This window comes from Martes martes, assembly GCF_963455335.1.
Source record: "Martes martes genome assembly, chromosome: 5".
Classification (NCBI taxonomy): Eukaryota; Metazoa; Chordata; class Mammalia; order Carnivora; family Mustelidae; genus Martes; species Martes martes.
The window spans coordinates 98,438,182-98,462,460 of record NC_137892.1 but is presented as its reverse complement, the minus strand read 5'-3'; the positions used below and the strand labels follow the sequence as shown (position 1 = coordinate 98,462,460).

Below are 24,279 nucleotides of genomic sequence, written 5' to 3'. Positions count from 1 at the left end.
CGTGATGCATGGGTGTGATATTCCTGATGTGGTCTGGTGTGTGCAGAGTGCTTTGGATTTCCTGGGTTTTGCCAGATTTTTTTCAGCTCCTCAGGTGTATGACCTCTTAAGTCAGCCTGATATTACAGTGGCTTTTTGAGCCCATGTACTCATTGTTGGGACAAAAGAGAGAGTAGAGAAATGTGGGGAAGAAAGAGGCTCAATTAAGTTCTTTCAATACTACCTAGTCACAGATTGGTATTCGGGGATCGTGAAGTTAAGAAACAGGCCATGTAAGGAAGAACTTTGTTGGCACAAGATTTATTTTTTCCTCTAAGCAGGTAAAAAACCAATAAAATTTCATGGAAATTGCCTAATGCCATTCAAAATGGGAATAAGGGGAGAATATTTGAATTATCCAAGGGTCCTAAATGGAAAAGTAATAACACTTTCTGCATATGTGCATGCAAAATTATAAAGAAGACTTAAAATCGACAATAAGGAAACTCCTTATTTACAGATCTTCCTTGATTGATGATGGGTTTGCCTCCCTATAAACCCATCACAGATTGAAAATACTGTAAGTTAAAAATGCATTCACTGGGGCACCTGGGTGGCTCAGTGGGTTGAGCCTCTGCCTTCAACTCAGGTCATGATCTCAGAGTCCTGGGATCGAGCCCCGTATCAGGCTCTCTGCTCAGCAGGGAGCCTGCTTCCTTCCCCCTCTCTCCCTCTGCCTGCTTCTCTGCCTACTTGTGATCTCTGTCTGTCAAAAAAAAAAAAAAATCTAAAAAAAAAAATGCATTCACTTCATCTAACCTACAGAGCACCATCCTTCAGCCTAGCCTACCTTCAATGTGTTCAAACACTTAACCTTAGCCTACAGTTGGGCAAAATCATCCAGCACAAAATAATATAGTATTGTCTTATATATCTATTGTCTATCTTATGTGATTTATTGAATACTGCAGTGAAAGTAAAAAACAGAATGGTTCAATGGGTACAGGACGGTTGTAGGAGGTGAGTCAGTTGCTCACCTGCTGCCCAGACTCACAAAAGAGGATTCTATGCATGTCACCAGCCCAGGAAAAGATCCAAAGTTAGGATTCTTTTATTAAAGATTTCATTTATTTATTTGAGACAGACGCGAGTGAGAGAGAGAGCCCATTGGGCATAGGGGCAGAGGGAAAAAGAGAAGCAGGCTCTCCATTGAGCACGAAGCTGATAGAAGACTTGATCTCAGGACGCTGAGATGATGACCTGAGCCAAAGGCAGACGCTTAATCAACTGAACCACCCAGGCACCCCCAGATTCAGATTCTGAAGTATGGTTTCTACTGAACACGCATGGCTTTTTACCATCGTCAGGTTGTGTTCTTATAAGTCAACCCCGTTGTAATTGGGGGACTGTCTGTATTAGCAAAGATGCTTAAGGCTGGCTGTTTTAACACATTTGGTGCCCTGCTGTATTTGCTGCATCTGGGCACATCAGCTGACCCGTAGTATGCCCTCAGCAAATAATGTCAAGTAAGTTAGTTATTTTGACCTTTAGTTATTTGACCTTCAGTTGAATCTGGAAAAGAAGTTGCAGCACATTTTCCACATCTCCGAGTACCAGTGCTATGGCCCTTGACGAGTTTGCTCCACTGATCTTGTTTCCATGGTGAAGTGAGTTCGCATCGACTCCCTAGGGGTATGTAGGAGGTTGGCAATGGCTCTGTTAATTGTGAGGTCACCAGTAAGACCTGGCAGTGAGGAGTACTTCCCCACATCACAGCTGTGCAGCTTCCTCAGTGGTCTCATTCAGTTCCACTGGAAGCACATAACTGGGCTGGAATTGCATGAGATAAGTGCTGTAGGGGCTCATCACCATGGTGAGTGGCTCTGCAGAGTCACAGAGTGACTAACCCTTTAAGGATGAGGTGTGCAACAGAACAGGCACCCACCCGGCTCACAAAGTGCTGCGGCGAGCAGCGAGCTGGAAGCCAACTGTTAAAAAAGCACATCGGGCAAGGAGGGTTAGTTAAGAAACTGGAATTCTCCTTGTGACTCAGGAAAACGGAACACGTAAAATTCTCGGACTCGCCGCAAAACAAAAGTCACGTTTTGTTAGGACTTTGGAGAACCCTGGTCGATGTAGGCAGCAGAGGGTTCTTCTGCTTGGTTTTTGCTGTTGAATTTAACAGAAGCATGAGCCCGTATATTTGATCATCTTGTCTAGGACTAGTGAATTTTTAACCCAAGCAGTGTGGGTTGGAGTGAACTGGTCGGAGTGAACTGAATGAGAGCTTATTCCTGCCTTTTGTTTTTTTTTAAGCCACTTCTAGAAAGAGTTCATTCTTGTTTTAAAAAATCGACTAGATCCTTCTTTTCCGATAACCTCACTGGCCCTTCCTTTGCTGATTCCTTCTCTGTTTCTCAATGTTAGGGTCCTCTGGGTTTGGTTGTAGCCTCCCTTTTGCTCTTTCTCTGCACTCCCTTTCTGGATAACATCAGTCTTTCCTGCGGATTGAAAGATTATCTTTTTGTTGGCGGCTCCCAGACATATGTCTCCAGCTCAAAACTGCACTAAGCTCCATATTCCAACTGTCCACTTGATTTCTCCACTTGGATATTTCACAGATACATCAAACCTAATAAGGTCCTTTGATTTACATTTCAGTCGCAGACCTTATCTCCCCTGCTGGTGTACTTAAGCTAGAAACCCTGAAGTCATCCTGAATTCTCTGTGCTACTGTCGCTCCATGTCCCAGCATCTAAACCATTAACAAATTGGAGTGGTCACCCTCTGTATGAATATCTAAAATCAATCTCATATGTGTTTCCTTTTCTCCACATCCTTAGCTCAGCCACTGTGCGTTCCCCCTTTGGTCTTCTTAGTCACCATAGGCTTGCTCTTTAGTCATTATAGCTCACTTCAGACTGGTCTCCCGGATTCTCCTCTTGTCACTCTGTAATCTGTTATCCAAAAACAGAACAAGAGTTACTTTCTTCGAAATTTCTTTTGGATTATGCCATCCATTATTGGTTGCTTCCGGTTACATTTCCAGTAAAATCTCAATGTCTTCTCGCAATTTTCAGAGCTCTCCGTGAATCATGGTCTGCCAATGCTTCTGTTCTGTTTTTGCTACTCTTATTTGTCTGTGACTCCTGCCACTGCCTCAGTCTCCGTGTCGATCCTTTCATGCTGTCCTCGCTCTTCGATAGGTCTTCCTCACTGATAGACTTTACACCAGTGCCGCCATTATTAATTGCTTTAATTACAGCAGTGCTCTCTCCCAACAAGTCTTATCCCTCCATTTCAACCTCTGTTTTAAACTATAGTATAATCTAAGTCACATTTATACACTGTTTGTAAAGTTAATACTTATAAAATTGGGGTGGAAAAAATAAACTATCCTGCTCTCTCCTTTTTGTGCTTGATTTCTGCCTTCTGGGAGCAAGCGCATTTCTTTTAGTACTTCCCTTGCCTCTGTCTTATGAAGGAATACTGTTACATTATTTATCCTTTGGTTTCCACTTTTAAAATAAACTTTACTGTGGCATAACTATATATAGAACACAGATATATTGTAATAAATAATAATTAAAAGGTATATATTTTTGTAAACAGAAAGTCAATCTGTTGAGTTCCTCCCAACTCAACTCTGTTGAGTTCCTCCTGTTGACTACTCCAGGGCCATAGTCTTGGTATACAGCATCCTCTGCCAAATACACCAATCTTCTCTTGCCTGTAGTCTTTTTGATATGGCTGGCTCCTTCTTCGGATCTTGCCTCCGACGCTCACTCCTTAGACAGGTCTTAGTGGGCCACCCCATCTCAATCTCCATTCTATTTCTCTCAGATCTTTGTTTGTTTCTTCAATGATACTTTCCACAATTTCTAATTCCTTAAATATATTTGTCTGGATACCTGATTTTTCTTTCTTTCTCTCTAATATATAAGGACCGTGAAGATAGGAATTAAAATCTCTTTTCATTTTTGAAGCATTAGTGCCTGCATGCTGTCATGTAGCAGGTTTTCAATAGGTACATTTGTAACACGTAATCATCAGGAAGATACAGTAGGACACAATAACTTTTGGCTAGACTGGTTGATAAACTTAGAAGTAGATTTAAAATGGAATTTTCTGCCTATTTCTCAACTCACGTTTTTGCACATTTAAAGACTCCATAAAAATCCTGAGGGATGGGGCACCTGGGTGGCTCAGTCATGCAGGCATCCAACTTTTGATTTTGGCTCAGGTCATAATATCAGGATCATGAGATCGAGCCCCATGTCCGATTCCACGCTCAGTGAGGAATCTGCTTGGGATTCTGTCTCTCCTTCTGCCCCTCCCCACCATGCATTCTCTATAAAATAAATAAATCAATGTTTTCTAAAAAATCCTGAAGGATTAAATTAAAAATCATTCTAAGCAATGAGAGATTACAGTAAAGTGAATGGATGTTAGAGAGCATATGAAAATCAAATCAATGCCTTTTCTTGATTTGTGTAAAAAATAGACTATAAAATGAGAAATGAGACAACCCTCCTTATAGCAAAAAGTCAGTGATTTTGGATACTAAATGTTGGGATGGAGAACTTATTTTCCACTTTACACGTGCTTGCCACTTTTCACATCTTCAACATAGTTACAGCTTCTTTTTATAATTATACTTGTGATGTTGCTTATCTATAATGGAGTTAAAAAGGAACATTTTGAAATTGTTTTAAAATGCATCTCTCTGTCAAATGCTGGTGAAAAGTTAGAGGAGGCCAATGGTTTTCAAAAAAATGGGAGAGAAAGCATATTTTTTTCATTGGTAAGAGTGACATGTGTTCCTGAGTAATTATTATGGAGATAAAATAAGTCTTGAAAGAACATAGCACAGAAGGTCATCATGAAGCATCCCTGGTAAAATCTCTAGCCAGTGTCCAAGAAAAGATAAATAGTCTAAAAACCACAGGAGGATCTCATCAGGGTTTATTTTTGAATATGTATCAGGTAAGTGATACTGTCAGGGAATGCCCCTGAGTTCCTTTCCAGTCATCATTTTCCCAGGAATCTCCGCACTCCAGGCATTCCAACCTTGCTTTTCCTTACACATGCTAAGCTGGTCCCCTCTCAGGGTCTTTGCTTCTCCTTCTGCCTAGAATGTTTTCCCTCCTACTTGCCCTGGCCAACTCTCAGATCTCTGCTCAGATGTCACTTCACCCAAAAGACCTTCCCCGCATCACTCTCTAATCCTTGAAATACTTGGCATCCGAAGTCATATTGTACACATAGAACTTTTCACTGAGTAAACAGGACTCAAAGGCTGCCGTCATGAAACTGGGGGTTTATTCCCCCTGGGCTTCTTTCTGGTGTTGTTCACACTTAGGTTGTGAGAAGTCACTTGGTAAATTTAGTCACAAAAAGTCTCTGGTAGTTAAAATATTTATCCTCTAATCATCAAACCCTCCAAATTTCCATAGAGTTAGTCTCTCTGCCACATGCCTTCCACATTCAGGCTTGCTTAGAGCTACTGACTTGCAGTGAAGAAGGGGGAAGGACGTCAGAGTCCTTGCTGTTTCCCCAGCCAGGGCTTCCGTTTCTCCTGCTCAGTGCCCTGAGCTTCCTCTGGCTCCTCGAGGGCAGAAGCTGTAAGGGAGGCAGGAAGGAGGAGTATGTTTGGGTGACTAGTGATATCATGGCTTGGTGACAGAGTCATTGCATGGTAATTGTGTGATGGGATAGTGGTGTTGAGCATTATGTTTGATAGGTGCTTAAAATGGTGACTCTCTATCTCTCATGGGCCACACTTATGAGTTCTTGGGAGGCTGTCCTCTTCAGAGATGCCCCTCAGTCTGTTGGGGTTTCACAGTTGTCTTTTGAAGAGGGCTGGTTTGTCTTCTCTAGTTGGTCACTTTCAGTGCCTGCCTTGTCCCTTAGGTATATGAGGGGATACTTCCAGGCTATATTTGAAACTGTGTATGTGTGTGTGTGTGTGTGAGAGAGAGAGAAATAGAACACAGACATAAATGAGTGTCTAAACCATCAAGGTAAAGCTTATTAACAGTGATAGAGCAATTTTATGTGTAGCTTTGACTCACTCAAATAAATAGCAAATTGTATCCCTTCCTGGAGTGTGGGTAAATTGGTGACAGGTCTTGCCAGCCTGGACCATCACTGCTGTCCCCGACCTCTGGCTGTACGAAGTCAATCCTCATTTATTGAACAGATGGTCAAATGAAAGAATAGCTAATAAATTATGATATGTTTAGAGGGTACACTGTTATTCAGCAATTAAAAACCAGGCTTATAAAGATTATTTAATACCATTAAGAAACAAAGTAGCATTGAAGCTATTCTTAAATGGAAAAGTAAAGTAGAATATAAAACTTGAACAAATGTGTGCATGTGGGTGCGCCTGGGTGGCTCAGTGGGTTAAGCCTCTGCCTTCGGCTCAGGTCATGATCTCAGGGTCCTGGGATCAAGCCCCACATCGGGCTCTCTGCTCAGCAGGGAGCCTGCTTCCCCCTCTCTCTCTGCCTACTTGCGATCTGTCTCTCTCTGTCAAATAAATAAAATCTTTAAAAAAAATGTGTGCATGTGTAGACACACACATGCACACACACACAGGTACATACCCGCATATCTACTTGTGTGTCTTTGTGTATGTTAATAGACTAGGAAGAAATATACATGTACCTTTGTAATCATCCTATATGATATGGGATTTTGGATCATGATTTGCTTTTTTAAAATTATATCTTTCAAGTGTTCTGCTATTTAAATATTCTGGTTTTATGATCTGGAGACATTTTAAGGAAGAAAATAGAAAAGAGAATTGTAAAACAAAGGAAGAAGGAAAGAAGAACTCAGTACTTGAAATGTTCTCCCAAATGTTCTCTCCCACTTGGGCGAGTGACTGGGTTCATAGCACTGAAGGGGGTCTGGAGGTGAAGCCCTCAGCCCTCTCAGAAACCCATTTTGCCTTCGGCAGCTAATGCGTCTCATCATATAAAACAGTCAGCTCAGGATAAAGTTCAGAGCCTAACACAGTATTTTTGTCTTCTGCTTTTTGAGGGATGGGACCTGGCCTTGCTATTGATATCAAATTTTGGACATCTACCATTTGTGAGGTGTTGTGCCTGACCTCAAATCCTCAGTGCAAAATTTTTTAAAGATGAGAGTAATTTGTAATAACAGTGATATGGCCTAGACTTCCTCAGATGACCTCACAAAGGCACTCTTTGGTTTGAATCCTGTCTTCGCCACATACTGATTTGTGACCTTAGGACACAGTAAATCTTTTTGAAACTCACTTTTTTCAACTATGAAACTAGTGAAGTTAGCCTACATGGCACAAGCTTGCCGGTTGATTAAGTGAAAACATATATACACAGTGTCTGGCACTCAGGCATATTATTTTCTTACATTATTGTTTTCTTGTAAATATTTTAGAAGAAGTAAAGAGAAAAAGACTCTATATTTTCTTTAGCCTAGGTAACTAGAGATTAGTTTGAGGCATGAACAGAGATGCATATTCAGAGAGGGGCACTGGTGTGGGAGAAGGATCACACGTCTGAAGTGAGGGGATGAGAAGTGAACAGGGAGGAGCATGGATCTTCAATGGAAGTAGTGGGCTGGGAGGGGGATTGGGGATTTGGGTATTGGCTCCATAGAGGGTGTTATAAAACCTTTGGGAGGGATTACTGCAGACAGCAGTTGCTGACCAAAGACCTGCTTTGGAGTGAGGAACGTGACCAGTTTAAGGAAACAGAAACAGTTGCTAGAGAAGAGAGCAAGAGCAATGTAATATTCCTGGAGAAGAAAAGTGGTCAAGGGCCAAATGCCTCAGGGAGGAGAACAAAGGACAGGAAATGGTGGGCGGCCTTAGAACAATTTCCAGAGTTCAGTGGGGGAAAGGAAAATGCAGGTAGCACGCAAATTTAGAGTGATGTGTTAAAACCAAAAACAAATTTGGAAACTGGGAGTGTTAGATTCCAGCCCTGATACTCAGATGAACTCTCTGTGTGATTCTAGGCAAGTTATGCCACATTTCCAAGTCTCGGTTTTCTTGATTTTAAACTCCTTTGATGGCCCAGTGATTTCTAGGTTTGCTTCTACCCTCAGAGTTTCAGGATACTTTCTGAAGCCCTTTGGCAAAGAAAGAAAACAGAATAATGTTAACAGTGTGGTCTCATGAAGGCTTTTCCTAAAGATAGAACTTGAGCTCACAAGGAAGGCAATGCTGGGAAAGCCGGAGGGGAGAAATTGAATAGTAATGTCCCCTCAGATGGAGTTTACAGGTGGAATAGATGGTCTCGAGCATTGAATGGACATGTTTTCTTTTTATCCCAAAAAGGAAGAGTATGTTAAGGTAAAAGCTACATTCCCTGAGCACCTGATGTATACTAGGCCTTTTGTGTTGAAGGCATGAAGCTGAGCTCTGTGCCCAAAGCCCTTGCCCCAAATAGCCCATGGTCTGATCAGGGACACACAACAACCATAACTATAGCGGACTGATTAGTGTAATAACGGGAAAGGTACAGTGTAGAAGTGGATCAGGGAAGTACTGGTTACTTTGGAGAGAGGGCCAGGTTGGCTTGTTTTTGAAGAAATAATCGAGAATGACTTCTGGAAAGAGAAACCAGCATGTGCAATGTACTAAGATGTGATCATACAACTAAAAGTTATTCTGAAATATGTTAAATTATGAAATTTGTTCACATAATTAAAATGTGTTTGTTGGGGGCACTGGGTGGCTCAGTCGGTTAAGCCTCTGCCTTCAGCTCAGGTCATGATCTCAGGGTCCCGGGATGGAGCCCCACATCAGGCTCCCTGCTCAGTGGGGAGCCTGCTTCTCTCTCTGCCTCTGCTGCTCTCCCTGCTTCTGAGCTCTCTGTCTCTCTGTCAAATAAATAAACAAAATCTTTAAAAATGTGTTTGTTGTGGTTATATATAAAGTTTAAGTAGTAAAAATAAAGCTGAAGAGGTAGGCAAGAGTTTATCATGACCTTACACTTTTATATCTTCACAAAGGATTTAGAATTTCCCCCTGTGGGCGTAGAGGGGAAACATCAAAAGGGTCAAGTCAGAAAGAGTTCAGCACTGTAAGACAGTAGGATAGATAGGGTGTCAGAAGTGTATTTTAATAGACTTGCTTGTATGTATTGAATACACAAATGCATGAAAAATCACTGCTATTTATAGTATTATTGAAAATGATGTCTTTTGAATAAAGCATCAAACAAACCTACAGTATTATAATTTACATCAAGCCCTATATTATGGTTACACTCTGAACTATATAATGCTTTATATACTTTATTTACTTAATGAGATGTATACTGTAACATTACTGTAGAAAAAAATACTCAAAGCCAAATGTACATTGTTCGTTCATGTAGAGCATCAGCCATGTGTCTACAATATTTTCATGAGCATCTCAAGATGCCAGATCTTTTCACAACTTCTGTAATTGCTGTGTAGAAACAAAACATTTGGGCTTCTTTTAGAGCCTCACTAATTCTCTGATATACCTGTGCTCAGACAAGAGAGTAATCATCCTCAGAACCTCAGGACATTGACTTTCCTATCAAGAATTTCATCATTTGATGTTTTCAATTATGTGGGTTCATCTTGTTTTTATGCTACATTTTCCCATCTCTCTACTCAAAGCAGGCATCTTCTTAACTCTTAGCTATACTCCATGTCCTCTTTGCCTTTGCTCATAACATCTCTCCTGGGAACAGCCTTGCCCTCATTGTATCCAGATTCTGCTATCCCTCAAGACACTTCGGATATCCTGAAATTATAATGCTCTAACACATTCTTCATGTCCTTTAGCACTTCTGCTATGGAGTTCTTACAATATGCTATGTATTTTTAAAATAGGACATTATCAAAGACTGACAATATGAGGTTTGAGCCTCAGATAAATATCTTCAGCCAACCCACTGAAAGCTGACCCAGAAAACCAAGGTTCTGGAAAATAGTTTTCCAGAAAGAATCAGGGAAGAATGAAGAGAAAATCTGAGGTAACTATAGTAGCGTTTCAGTTCTGTGAGGGAATGGGCTGTGAGGTGGTGGAAGTAAAGTACCCTGCCAGCAAAGAGGGGGAACAAGAGTGGAGAGTGCCATGTTGGTTTCCAATTTTTAAGTCACTTACAAAAAATTTATTTATTTATTTATGAGAGAGAAAGAGAGTGTGGGAAGGATGGAGAAAGAGGGAGAGAGAGAGAGAGAGAATCTCAAGCAGGTTTCCTTGAGAGTGGAGCTGGAGGTTTCAGGGCTCGATCTCACCACCCTGAGATCATGACCTGAGCCAACACTGAGAATCCAATGCTTAGCTGACTGAGCCACCCAGATGCCCATAAGTTATTTTTAAGTTATGTTTGCATTAGAGTTTTAGGATCTATTTAAAAGACCATAATTAACTTGAATTTGAAAACATGAAATATTTATATTGGTTAATTGGAGCATTTCACCAACAGTGTATTTGGCACATTCACCAAATCAAATTTTCTGTGCTTAGAATTTAGTGACAGTTCCAGTGCACCTACATGAAGATCATTTTCTTTGTTGTCTTAATAAAGCACAGAGGCATCTAAATAGAGAAATAAAATGTCAGAACTAGTAAAAAAAAAAAAAGAAATGAGTGGTAACATGTCAATGTAATTGAGGGTAAATTTGCAAAATAACTGAAATTCTTGCTAAATTGTGAAATCAAAGAATAACATTCAAGGCAAAAGAACAGATGTCACCATATGCGAATATGCACATGATAACAGAAATAAGGTAGGGAACACCTGTTAAACTTAATTTCATTTCCAAATTTTGTGTGAAATGTCTCAAAACATTTAAAATCATTTTGAAAAATCTAAATAAGAGCAATCTGGGAGAAAAGTGCTTACAAGTCTTGCATTTATTTTAGATGGTGTGCTGTATGATATTCATTCACATTCTCTTTTCTTTCCTTCTGAAACTTAAAGGACAGTGTTTGCACTAATGTGAATGCTGCCGGATTATTGACCCTTGTGCACAGGGACCCTTGTGCACAGAGGTTAATGGGAAACATGAGGCTTTCATGGTGGCACCGAAGACCTCAAGTCTTTCTGTAGTTCAGCTTTAATATAAGGAATTATCTTGAAAGATAGTGACCTAAGCTAGAGCATTTCCCTTTCTTTAGGATAGTATTCTGGTCTCAGATGGAAAACCCTTCCCTGAAGAAAGAACGCTAATCACTTAGTGCTAACTTTACCCCTGAGTGAGCTGAGTCGGGCACACTGTAGTCAGACAGTAAATATGTATTGAATGATTGAGTCACTATTTATAATTATTCCAACATTTTTTTTCCTTTTCAAAAATGGCTTCTTGTTTTTAAAAATATCTGCAGATAAAGTTCTAACACAGCAAATAATTTCTAGGAAGTGGTTTCCAAATCCTAACTTAAAAAAAATTATTTCAGACAATATTTAGTATGGTCCTATGGGGATACAAAGGTGGATCAGTTTTGATTCTTTGGACTCCTGAGGTCACCACTTCATACTCAAATGTTTGCGTGCTTTGATTTCTTGTGGTTATTCTAATTAATAAAATAAAAATCATGGTGAGCATTTATTGAGTGGTTACCCAGTATCACATCCTATGATAAGAGCATTACATGTGCTTGTCAAAAGTCAATGTTCTGCACAGTCCTACAGTTGTGTAGATTAAGTCACTGTATCTTTATCAAAGTTGCTTAGTAGTAGGTTATGAATCCAAATAATCTTCAGTCCACAATCTGTTTTTGGAGTCATTAAACTTTGTATGTTGGTATGCAATTCCATTTTATTTGGTTTATTTTTTTTAGATTTATCATTTATGAATATGACAAAGAGAGACACAGCGAGAGAGGGAACACAAGCTGGGGGAGAGGGACAGAGAGAACAGACTTCCCATGGAGCAGGAACCCCGATATGGGGCTCAATCCCAGGACCCTGGGATCATGATCTGAGCCTAAGGCAGATGCTTAACAACTGAGCCACCCAGGTGCCCCTTGGTTTATTGTTCTAAATCCAACTATACTTATAACCTTTTGAAAGAATGTATCAGGTTATAAATTTGTGATTTAAGGAAACTGAGCATGTTTGTTTGAGATGTTCTTACTGAGCATCATAATACTTATTATTTTCATCATCAGACACACTGTCAGTTGTATTAGTGACCTTCAATACTGACTGAACCTCAGAAGCATACTGATATATGAGATAAGAGTAACATATTTTTGTATTTTCACAGCGTGCATCAGTGATACATACTGTGCTACCATGCACTCTCAATCCCTGTGTAGATGTACTACATCTTAATGATTATTACTTCTAGTTTTAAATATATACTGACCTTTTCTCTATCAAGGGAAGATTTTTTTTGCCTTTCTTGTAATTACTTCAAAATTCATTCTAGTTTTACATCAGAGACAATGAACACATGTGTGGAAAACAACTCACTGTAATTCATATTAAAAATCACCCCAAAATGGCCCAAGTATATAATACATTCCTGATATGTTTTACAAGAATTGTCACAGTAATCTTTTCTCCATTATCCCCACGCCCAGTGTGTGTGTGTGTGTGTGTGTGTGTGTCTATGAAAGACAAGGAGAGGGACACAACAGACAGAGGCGATGGAACTGTTACTCTAGTACTTGAGAATTTTATTAGTATTATAAAAATTTGATTTAAAAAGTGATGAGTATTTTTAGATTTATTCTTAAAATATTTTGTAACATCGATTCAATATAGAATAAAATGAGATGGCATATTGGCAATCATCTAGTCTTTCTGGAGAGAAGATGTAATACACTTTAATGATTAAAACGAAAGAAAAAGTCTCTTCCATACTTTTAAGGAAAATACACCTCTTTTTAGTATAGATTTAATTTTTCTTAACATTCTGTATAGAAGAATTACTGAATCTGAAGAAGTAAGTATATTATTACTATTCTAGTTGTATGTGGATCAAATTAAAGTGAACTATACATAGTTTTTAGATAATTCAAAACAGAATGAAGAACTTTGATAGTAGACTGGGTATGAAAAATGCAGGTTCTAAGGGATTATTTCTTCAAAAACACTGGCTAAAGAGTTAACAGAATAGTCAAGTATACGTATTATGTGTATTTTATACATGTAATATATACATCACTGCAGAATAAAATAATAAAAATCAAAAAGGTCAAGTCGTATGTCTCTGTGGAATATTTTCCTAGTTATAATATAAATTTATGTTTTAAAAAAGGAAGGAAAGAAATGACAAGGCTTAGCCTCAATATAATAAAAGGATACCTACCTACTTGTTATAAGTTCTTTTTATTGACAATAACCATATTTTACAGTTTTTAGCTCTCTGTCTACAATTGGCTAAGTTTAAAAACATGGCATTATATGACTTGAAACATGCTTGTGTAAGTGATGATTCATTTTTTTCTGTACTTCACTGAGCAAAGGTTTTAAAAATGTTTAGTACATGGTTTCAGGAGTATTTTATATAATAATTTCAGTGCACTGTCACCTGCCTTTGGTTTGACATGTTACATGAATTACTTTATTAAATAATGATTGTTGAGAAGTTGGACAATGTGGTGCATGCAATTAAAAACCGTATTGGTCTTCTATACATGCCTACATGTAAGTGACCCCATGGGTCTCCCAAAGTGAGCCTTTAACCATTCCAGAATTTTTACTGTGCATCTGTTGCTGGCATCTAGCCTCCCACCCACACAGGCTAAGTCTAACTAAATGAAGTTTATGCTAGTGCAATAAAGTATGTCAAGATGAAGTAATAAAATGGGAAGACAGTTACCTTTTAGTGGCGTTGCCGAAAAAGCTTCACTAGAACGTATGCATATATGTGAAAGGAAATAGAGTGTGTGTGAGTAGGAGAGCCTAGAAAGTAATTTATCCAAATAGTATTTCTTACGTATCTTTTTATGTTATATATTTCCAGATGGGATTTATACAGCTCAATGAGGACTTCATATTTATTGAACCACTCAATGATACAATGGCCATAACGGGTCACCCACACCGTGTATATAGGCAGAAAAGGTCCGTGGAGGAAAAAGTCACAGAGAAGTCAGCTCCTCACAGTCATTACTGTGGTATCATTTCAGGTAATGCCTTCTCCTGGAAGGGTTTCACAAATATGCAATGTGAGATGAATACATTAAGATTTTTTCTCTTCCCTTTCTTTCTGTCTGTCCGTCTGTTCATCCCTCCATATACTAGTTTTATACTTTTCTCAAAATGTGGAATCTCTTCTGGTCAATAACCATTAAATATATTGATTTTAGACTTCTCTTTTAGTCTTCTGCAAAGTGCTACATTTTAGTATCAAAAAATGGAACTCCAGAGGGACTTCAGAGATTAATATGTAACATGCCCTATATCTCTTTCGAACTGTGGAATGTTCCTCATGGTGTACTGTTTACCTCACTGGCATAGACATGACATCAAGAGAATTCCTGATCTCCTGAAACTGAATACTGTGAGCTCATGGCCTTATTTTAGTCCACCTCTTTGAGCCCATCATAGTTGTCTTTACTTCGACCCAATGCCTCTTCTACTTCTTCCTTCTTCTTCTTCTTGTTCTCCTTCCCGTTCTTCTCCTCCTCCTCCTCCTTCTTCTTCTTTTAAATTTGGCCCAAGTAAAAATAATCTTGGAGGTTAAAATTAACAGTGTAATAGGGAGAAGAGTAAAGATTTATTTCTTTGAATTTTATTCTCAGTATCAGAATACCTTCAATCTGGACATTTCAGAAGCTCATAAACATTTCCGACCATCAAATCCTAGTCTCTGCCAGTTCTGCACAGAGATAAAATGGGGTTGACTGTTTTGGGCGCTTTCTTACTTCCTTTGGCAGAGATCTCTGTGTTAGAGATCTCTGTGCAAGAACGGTGAGGAAAATGGATGATTTCTATTATGTAAGTAGGATCCGAAAGTAATAGCCAACACTCAGAAAATAATTAGAAGTGTCCCTAGGAAAAATTGTTAGATATCTAATCCAGACATCTCAGTTAATAGTCACTGACAGGAAAAACATTTCTAGTTAGAATCTGAGGTAACATGAATTTAGATAAGAATTTTGTTGTAAAGGCATAAAAAATTGACTTGCAGATTTAAAATTAGGTGTCAGTAGAGTGAGGGCCAGGATACCAATTTGAAAGTTGGTTATGGTATTTGAGGCTAGTTTTGGTCTATGACTTGTGACAATTAGTAACATTTACAGCAGGCATAGGTTGCTCCTATCATTGGTGGCTTACAGTGTTCAGATTCAGGAAGAATTACACTCTATTTCTGTTTCGGTGTATATATCTCAAATTAATCTGTGATTTCTGTTTTCTTCCATGAAACCTCATGGTATCAGTCTGTATGGCAAGCATCTTCAGAGCGGGTTAAGTAGATCTCTGTGCCCCTCTATTCATTCATTTAGTCAATTTAAGTAAGACATATCCCTCTTCTCTCTTCAAAGAAGTATATAGACACCAAGGAGATAAAACTGCTGAACAGAAGTCATAGCGTTATGACAAAGCCAAAGAAAGTCTCTTGTGTCGAGGAATGATAGCAGCAACACCTTGAATTTAGTCCATTTAAGGAAAATGTCTTGTATGAATTATACTAAAAATCTATGCTGTGTGACTTCCAAATCGGAGTAAGTTCCAGCTGTTCTAACTACCATGAACAGGATGACACAAAGCAGGCTTTGTGTGCCATGGTGCGTAGAAGAAAGATTTCTAGAAAATTCTTAATTTTACTAGCCTTACAAAGCATAAATAAACAGTTACTATTTGGCAAACATTGCTCATGAAGTTTCTTATTGTGTTTATTTTGAAGGCATGACGGTTCAGTATTAATTGACCAGACTATTTGGGTCAGGAACTTGCATGCAAGGAGTATTAAGCTAGCAATTGGGTGATTCGCCGAGTTTACCTATTTTCAAATTTAGGTCTGAAATTTTAAAAATGGCTTTAAAAATAGCAATATGTGAAATAAAACATTGATTCACTTTTACCAATATGTCTAATTGTAGCTCTTCCCTTTTTACTTCAGATCAGGTTGATTGGTAACATATTAAACCCTTGATTCAGCTTTGGATAATGTTGCAGTGTTTGCCTTCATGCCGCGGAATGAAAAAGTTTCCTTGTATTCAAATTGGTCCTTGCACTAGTCTCCTTTATCATTTTGATGCCTTCCTATATTATGTTTCTATGTACTGACTTCATGAATATTTTTTCTGAACAGGAAACTTTATCCTTTAGGATGACTTTATTATGTTCTTCTATAGAAGATAATATAGAGAAGGCACATGAGGTTGAGAGCCAGAGACCCCCCCTGGATCCAAGGCATAGCTTTGGTTTTATTCCAACTCAGTTCTCCTGTCAATTCCCATAAATTCTTCTAAAATTTTATTTTAGTATCGTTGCCATGCAATGTTATATTAGTTCCAAGTGTGCCACACAGTGATTTGACACTCTGTACGTTATTCAGCACTCATGACAGTAAGTGTAGTTACTTTCTGTCACTATACAAAATCAGTACAGTATTTTTTACTATATTCCCTATGCTGTACTTTGCATTTATTTTGTAAAGAAGAAGTTGGTACCTCTTAATCCCCTTCCCCTGTTACACCTATTACCCCACACCCTTTTCCTCTGGCAACCACTAGGTCATTCTCTGTATTTATGAGTCTGTTTATGGGGTTTTTTGTTGTTGTCGTTTGTTATTATGTTTTGTAGATTCCACATATATGTGAAATCATATAGTATTTGTCTTTCTCTGTCTGACTTACTTATCTTAGCATAATGCCTTCTAGGTCCATCTATGTTGTCATGCATGGCAAGATCTCATTCTTTTTATAGCTGAGTGCTAGTCCATTGAATATATATATAGTATCCTCTTTATCCATTCATTTTTCCATGGACGCTTCGGTTGCTTCCTTATCTTAGCTATTGTAAATAATGCTACAGTAAACATAGGGCTGGGTATGTCTTTTCAAGTTTTCATTTTCCTTGAGTAAATACCTAGCAGTGTAATTATTGGGTGAGGTGGTATTTCTATTTTTTAAGTTTTTGTGGAACCTCCATACTGTTTCCACTTTCCAAGCTCCATAGCTTCTCTATTTGTAACACAAGCACTACCAGTCACTTTGCAGAGATATAGAGCTAAATGGCGCAGCTCTTATTCTTAAGAGGAAACCACTGTATTATTTTAGACAAACTGGTAAGTGAGTAATTATACTGTAGTATGATAAGGATTCTGACAGGGTCAGTACACAAGAAACCACGCATCTGATATCAGGGCCTGAGCCGCAAAGATCAAGTAAAACTTATCTTGATTACAGACTTACATCTCTGAGAGAAGGGGGAACAGAGTGTGCGGATTCTGATAATAAACTTCGGAGTCTCTCCCTGTGTTCACAAACTTACGCTACCACTTTGTAGCTGTGCGACTTTAGAAGACTGACTCTCTCAAACACTTCATGTACATTATACAGAATGGGGATAGTGATACTTGAACCTCAGAGCTCTTGTCAAAATTAAATGAGACTATGTCAGAAGGTGAAAAACTCGTGTGAAGTTTTTAGTGCCTGTTGTCAGGCAGGGAAGAACATTTCAGGCAAAAGCAGAATTGCGTGCAGAAGTATGAAGGCAGGAGAAAGCATCAGCTGAGGGAGCTGAAGCCAAGTGGCTGCAGTATGGACATGAGATGCAACTCTGGAAAGGTAGTCATGAACTGGATGATGAAGGGACTTCATTATATGTGCTATGATAAGGATTTTGTAGGGGAGCAAAAAGGTTTAAAGCAGGCAAGTGACATTAATATATATTATATAACATTTTAGTAAAAACTTATACGTCTAGGACTCACTGTTGCAAGGAGGTTTGTAAAACTAAAGAACTCCGATCACTTTGAGCGGGGCATAGAGATCCCCTCTATTCTTAGAGCTAACTTCACCAGAAATAGTTTCCATATGTCATCCATAACTGTTGTGGAGACTGCTGTCACTATGTGTAGGGCATTATGGAGAGCACACATTGAGCATTGGTGAGCACACATTTTAAAATTTCTTCACTAACTGGAAGCGTGTGCTATCAACTATGTTGTTTTCATGCATGCGTACGGGTAGAAAATGGTCTCAAGATTTGGGAGATGAAAAACAAGCTTAGCGTAGTTGATGTAGACAATGAAGCCATCAAAGAACATAACTTAATAAAAAGATTACTTCAATATGCATGATTCATACACAATGGTTAACTTGTATGATGGAGTCTACCACTTAGTTGAGATTGTTAAGAAACATTCTAGGATGTTCCATGTAATCTACTTAAATATAACTTGCAAATAAGGGTGTAGCACACTGGTGGATTAGAGCTAGCACAGCTGCCCCTAGCTGGGGTGATAAAAGAAACAAACTTTTTTCTCTGTTTACCATTTCTTTTTACCATTCTTGCTATAGTTCAAAAGCCCCCCATTTTATAACTCTCCCCTTGGTTTCTTCTCATCTTATATTTCTTACATCTCTGTCTCCTCCATGGGCATATCTTGTTCTATATGTACATTCCCTAAATGTAAGCATTTCCTCGGGTTTCCTCCTTTTCTTTCTGTTTCTCGCACCACACACTTTCCCAAGGGTGATGTCATCCAAACCCATGGGTTCAACCTCGCTTATACACTGATTAGTTCCAATCCCCAGTTTAACCTCTCCTGTCAGGTGCTTAGTCACCAGTACTCTGCTCTCTCTCAGACACTTCAGACTTACTCAGTCTAAAATGGAACCCATCATCTTCTTTCCCAAATTCCTCTGCTGATATCCTCTGCCATCTATCTACCTAGTCACTCAAAAATAAAATCCAAACAACCTCGCACCCATCCCTGCACAAACCAAAACAAATAAAAACAGCAACAAAGGAGAATAATTCTAACCACCTCCCTTTTCTTCCCCTAAGTCTGATTAATTTTACTTGTGATGATGTCTGCTTCCTAATATTTTGCCTGTCTTTTCATCCTTTGTCTTCCTACCGTTGCACGATTTTCACATACAAGGTCAGTGGCGTATCCTTGTAAGAGAGCTGCATATATACTTTCCTCCTATAGTTAGTTTATTTGGTGTTGACCCTTCCAAGACAAGTCTTTTCATCTACTTGTAGGAATACCTCCTACTAAATATTGTAAGTGTATATAACAATATACTAACTGTGGATAGGTTTGTGGTTATGATTAGAAAAAACCATAAAATTTATTTCTAATTGTTATGACCTCAAGATACAAATAAAACCAGTTTCTTATGTTGTCTTTCATCAAGGTCTTTGGTTTTAATCACTAAATATGGATCCAGTAAGTACACTTCTAACTCTGTGGTCCTGTTGCAGATGGCTACTGTTGTTTTTGTCCTTGAGCATCATCATGTTTCATGATATAATGCTTTTTTAAAAATTATTAAATAGGGAGTGTTTGCATTTGTTTTTATAACACTTTTGTTACCTTAGTTAACAAATTCTTTCTGATAATTTGGGTAAAACTGTTCATTAAATAGACTTTAGTCTGGGTCACTGCTAGTAAGAAAAGGAGAAAGTGTAAATTATGAAGATATCTCAGAACAGTAGAGTTTCCAGCAAGGGTAGTGGGATCCAGTTCGTGTTAGATTTCAGAGATAACTCAGTCAAGCCTAGAAGACAGTAATAGAAGGAAGCCAATGGTACAAAAATTCAAGGTATAAATTAATCCTGGCACCATGGAAAGATGTTGGAGAGCAAGAAAGGTAGAACAGATAGTTTGCAAAGTAGAATAGAATAGCCTTGAATTGGATTGACAAGCCAGGGCTTCAACCTGGAACAGGACTCAAGGAAAGCAATTTATCAGACATCACCATGATGGACTAGAACTGTGAGTTCTTTTTTTTTTTTTTTTTTTAAAGATTTTATTTATTTATTTGACAGAGAGAGAGATCACAAGTAGGCAGAGAGGCAGGCAGAGAGAGTGAGAGAGGGAAGCAGGCTCCCTGCCAAGCAGAGAGCCCGATGTGGGACTCGATCCCAGGACCCTGAGATCATGACCTGAGCCGAAGGCAGCGGCTTAAACCACTGAGCCACCCAGGCGCCCAAGTTCTTTGAAATTCAAAACAAAGTTAGGGACATCCAGGAAGACATGGCCAACTGAACACACATGTTTATCTCCACAGGACTCTACTAAACACCCATGTTTACTTCTAGGGATTCTGTTAAAATTATGGTAAAGACTATAGTAAAGATGTTGGCTCCCAAGTACAAGTTTTAGAAAAGAGGTGATAAATAAATAGCAAGAACAGAACAGGTAATCAATGATTTAACCATGCATTGTGGAGATGGTTGCCCAAGTGTAGAAATTTATTAAGACTAAATGAATTGTACACTTCAATGGCTCCATGTGTTGTCAGGTACATATCTCAATAAAGCTATTAAAATAATAAATTCATTATTGAAGTATCACATGCATCTGTATGAATGATGTGTCCAATGGCTGAATTTTCCCAGAATGAAGATGAAAATTTCCCAAAATTTTCCCATGTAGTTAACACTCAGATCACAATATGGAAAATATCAGCATTACAGATGTTCCAAGATACTTAACTGTCCTGACTTCTAACATCACATCTTCCCAGCTTTTGTTTCTATAAATGGAAGCATACACCACCTACTTTTCTATAATTGGCTTTTTTGCTCAGCATTATATTTTTGAAGTTCATCCATGTTCTTGCACATTGCAGTTGTTGGTTCAGTTTCCTTGCTCTGGAACATTCCGTTGTATGAATGAATAGGCCAAAATTTTTTCATCCATTATACTATTGATGATTATTTCAACTATTAAAATACTACTGTGAATAATTTGTACATGTGATTTGCATGCATTTTGGAGGAATAAATATTTTAGATCATTGGTCATTGGATATACAGGTGTTCAACTTTAGTGGTTACTGCTAGCCAGTTTTTCAAAGTGTTTATCCGAATTTAAACTCCCAGCCTGTATGTGTATAGAACTTCCATTTCTCCCCACATTCTTGTCAACACTTAGTATAATCATCTCATTATTTTAGCCATTCTGGGGATTTTAGGTAATTTAATTAATTGTGGTTTTAATTTGCATTTCCCTGAAGACTAATGAGACTGAGCACCTTCTCATATGCTAATTCGCTATTTGGATGTCTTTTCTTGTGTGTGAGAAATGGCTGTTCAGGTCTTTTGCCAATTTTTCAGTTGGGTTATCTGTTACTGATTTAGAATAGCTTTTAATTTATTATGGAAAAGTATTGTAACTATCTTCTCCCACTTGGTGGCATGCTTTTCATTCTGATAGTGGCATGTTTTAATAAACAAATTTTACATTTTATGCACTTAAATGTATAAATATGTTTATTTGTGGTTACTGCTTTTAGTTGGCTCTGTTTGAAGAATCTTTATTTCCCTGAGGAACTTCTACTGTGGGATCCTGATGGAAGACAGAACCAAGTCTTTTGTAACCCATGCATAATGTTTTAGTAATTAAGGGTCTCTGCCTGAATTGAGGATGTGTGAGGCAATCACTTTAAGCAATTTCTGCAAGTAGACCTTTATTTTGTCACTGGTTTCAAAAAGAAAATTGTGATTTTTTTTATTGGGTTATTTTATTTTATTTACTCTGTGCTAGAAATTTGAGTAATGCGATCTTACTGTAAGACATGAACAACACTAGATGTTGCTGTTTTTCACTTTATAGATGAGGAAACCAAGGCTACCTGAGTGATGTTAGTTTCCCGAGTGGCAGAGCTAATAAATGGTAGATGTCTGGTGTTTGATTCCAAAGTCATGCTCCAAACCCAGATGCCCTTTTAGATTTCATGTTGCAGGGAACTTCTTTGTTTTTTGCTCACTACTGTATCATGATCATCATAATTTGGTATTAAATAAACACTTTTTAAAATTACTGAAGAAACAAATTTTTTTATTTACTTTGCCAATATGGAGTTACACTGGAAAATCCATTTCTCTGTTGCAGATAAAGGAAGACCTAGATCTAAAAAAATAACAGAAAGTGGAAGAGGGAAACGATATTCATACAAATTACCTCAAGAATACAACATAGAGACTGTAGTGGTTGCAGACCCAGCAATGGTTTCCTATCATGGAGCAGATGCAGCCAGGAGATTCATTCTAACCATCTTAAATATGGTAGGCAAACTTTAAAGTGCGCTTGGAATTTTTTCAAGAAAACTCTAAGGAAGAAATGCGTGAGTATAATGACATTCTTTAAAAATTAACTCATTACTGTTCCTTTCTTTTTATTGACATCAGTAAAAAAAAATGCTTTGGGTATGCCAAATTGCTCCATCTCAAAAGATATCAAAATAATAATTCACATCTTCTAGTAAAAGAAACCTCCTTATTGTTGATTTTGATGTGGCAAACTCTCTATTTTCTTTTCTTTTGTCTTTTCTTTCTTCGTTTCTGCCCTTCTTTTCATTCTCTTATAAAAGGGCATTTGCTGAAATTAGAAATGTTAGATTTTTTGTATGCATGGCCCCACCCAAAGTACTATACCTTATGAGGTGGAACAAAAGTGGAGGCTAATAATCCACTGAGCTCTTACCTAGGTATGTAAAATTTGATGTCAGATATAATACTAGTTTATGAATAAAACCTAATAGCAGTTAGCTCAGTTTTTAATCAGCTGGATCACACATAGCTTAGTTCAGTTAACAATTTCTGGACTGCAAAAATCTAGTTTGTACCTAGCATCTTACAGATGTTTATTACCAAATGAATCCTTTGACTTAATTGCCTACCCTGTTGGTTAAACTTCCTGCAAAACAGAATTAGAAGGTTGTAGTGAAGAGTGGTTCTTAGGGGAGAATGAACATAAGTAAAAGCCAAAGGCAAATGTCGTTTATAATTCCAGTTACCATGTAAGGCAGGTAGGAGCCCCTGATTCAAGGATAAATATATGATGTTTCACAAAATTCCATTTTTACTGTCTTTGCTCATTTCTACCATTTGGCTTACTTGAGCGGTGAACAGATTTTCCCACCCTTCTGTCATTTCTATGTTCAGCTACTTCCAGAGCACTCGCCAGCATTCTGGTACCAGGTAGACTAACATAGACTACCAATTTCAGTTTCTTCAAAGTAGTTCTAGATCTGAAAGTAGGGGTTTGGTTTTATAATCTATGACAAATTAAGCAAATACTAAATCTTACAAAAAATCAAGGTACCACATAAAAATTCACCTTGCTTTCCAGCATTGCTACACACACCATCCTTTGGGAAAAACAGTTGTAAATGAGGATCTGATACCATTAATCAACAGTGGCCTGTGAGCTTGTCTTCCTGGGTAACATTGAAGAGAAGAGCTTTGAAAACCTTTTCCCTTTTGGCAGCTAGCTTGGGAAGAAAAAATACTCAAAGGAACGAATCGGGAAGTGGCATAAAGCAGGCTCAGTTTTCAGGACTGTTTCTCAGAAGAAAGGAGGACACTGGCATTTTGTGGTCTTAAGAAAAATTCTAGGGTTTGGTTACTAAAATGCTTGTCTTCAGTATTGTGAAAGGCCAGCCTTCCCTCTGTATCCCACTGAAAGCCTACAGAGTTAAGGTTGTGATGAGTATCTCAGAAGGCTAGGTCTAAATTTCTTGGTATTTAAAATGAATTACCTAAGTTATTCTTGCCTATTAAGCTAATTTTAAAATTACTTAAATGTTTTTAAGTTGGGATATACACACACACACACACACACACACATACCCAAAAAAATTGAGACTTCTCCTATGTTTGGGCTTTAAGAAATATAAATATGATTTTCAGTTTTATTTCAGGATTTTTATTTTTATTTGTTTTTAGGTTTTTAACCTTTTCCAGCACAAGAGTCTTGGTGTGCAGGTCAATCTTCGTGTGATAAAGCTTATTCTGCTCCATGAAACTCCAGTAAGAAAGTCTTGAGTTTTTTGTCCTATTAAGTGGGGTGAGAAGTTGTGTTCAGGTACTTTTAAGTAAAGTGAATGTGAGGAGTGTGCTTTTTATTGACTTGAAAATCCAGAAATATGCACGAAATCCCTTAAACTATATATGAAACTGGCCTTTAGATTTGGTTAATACCTCGGTTTTATTCTAAAAATGGAACGTTCTTAGTTTCCAAGGTTCCTGACAACAAACCTTAACTTTCCAAGATGTAATTTTTAAAAGTGATTTTTAATGACAGTTTTATTTTCTTATTTAAACCTGTGCTTTTGAAACCTTTTCTTATCTGTAATTCATTTTAGAGAATATTCTGCGGTACTCTTAAAGTATG

At 38.0% G+C, this 24,279-nt stretch overlaps 1 protein-coding gene across 1 annotated transcript in view; it reads left to right on the top strand.

Annotated features, from left to right (window-relative positions):
• ADAMTS19 (ADAM metallopeptidase with thrombospondin type 1 motif 19) overlaps nt 1-24,279 on the top strand; it is a 245,365-nt gene that overhangs the window by 31,411 nt on the left and 189,675 nt on the right. Inside the window, exons 3-5 of the mRNA XM_080804588.1 lie at nt 13,936-14,101; nt 21,997-22,169; nt 23,832-23,915. Of these exons, the coding sequence (XP_080660714.1) occupies nt 13,936-14,101; nt 21,997-22,169; nt 23,832-23,915 (423 nt within the window). The remainder of the gene's footprint in view (nt 1-13,935; nt 14,102-21,996; nt 22,170-23,831; nt 23,916-24,279) is intronic.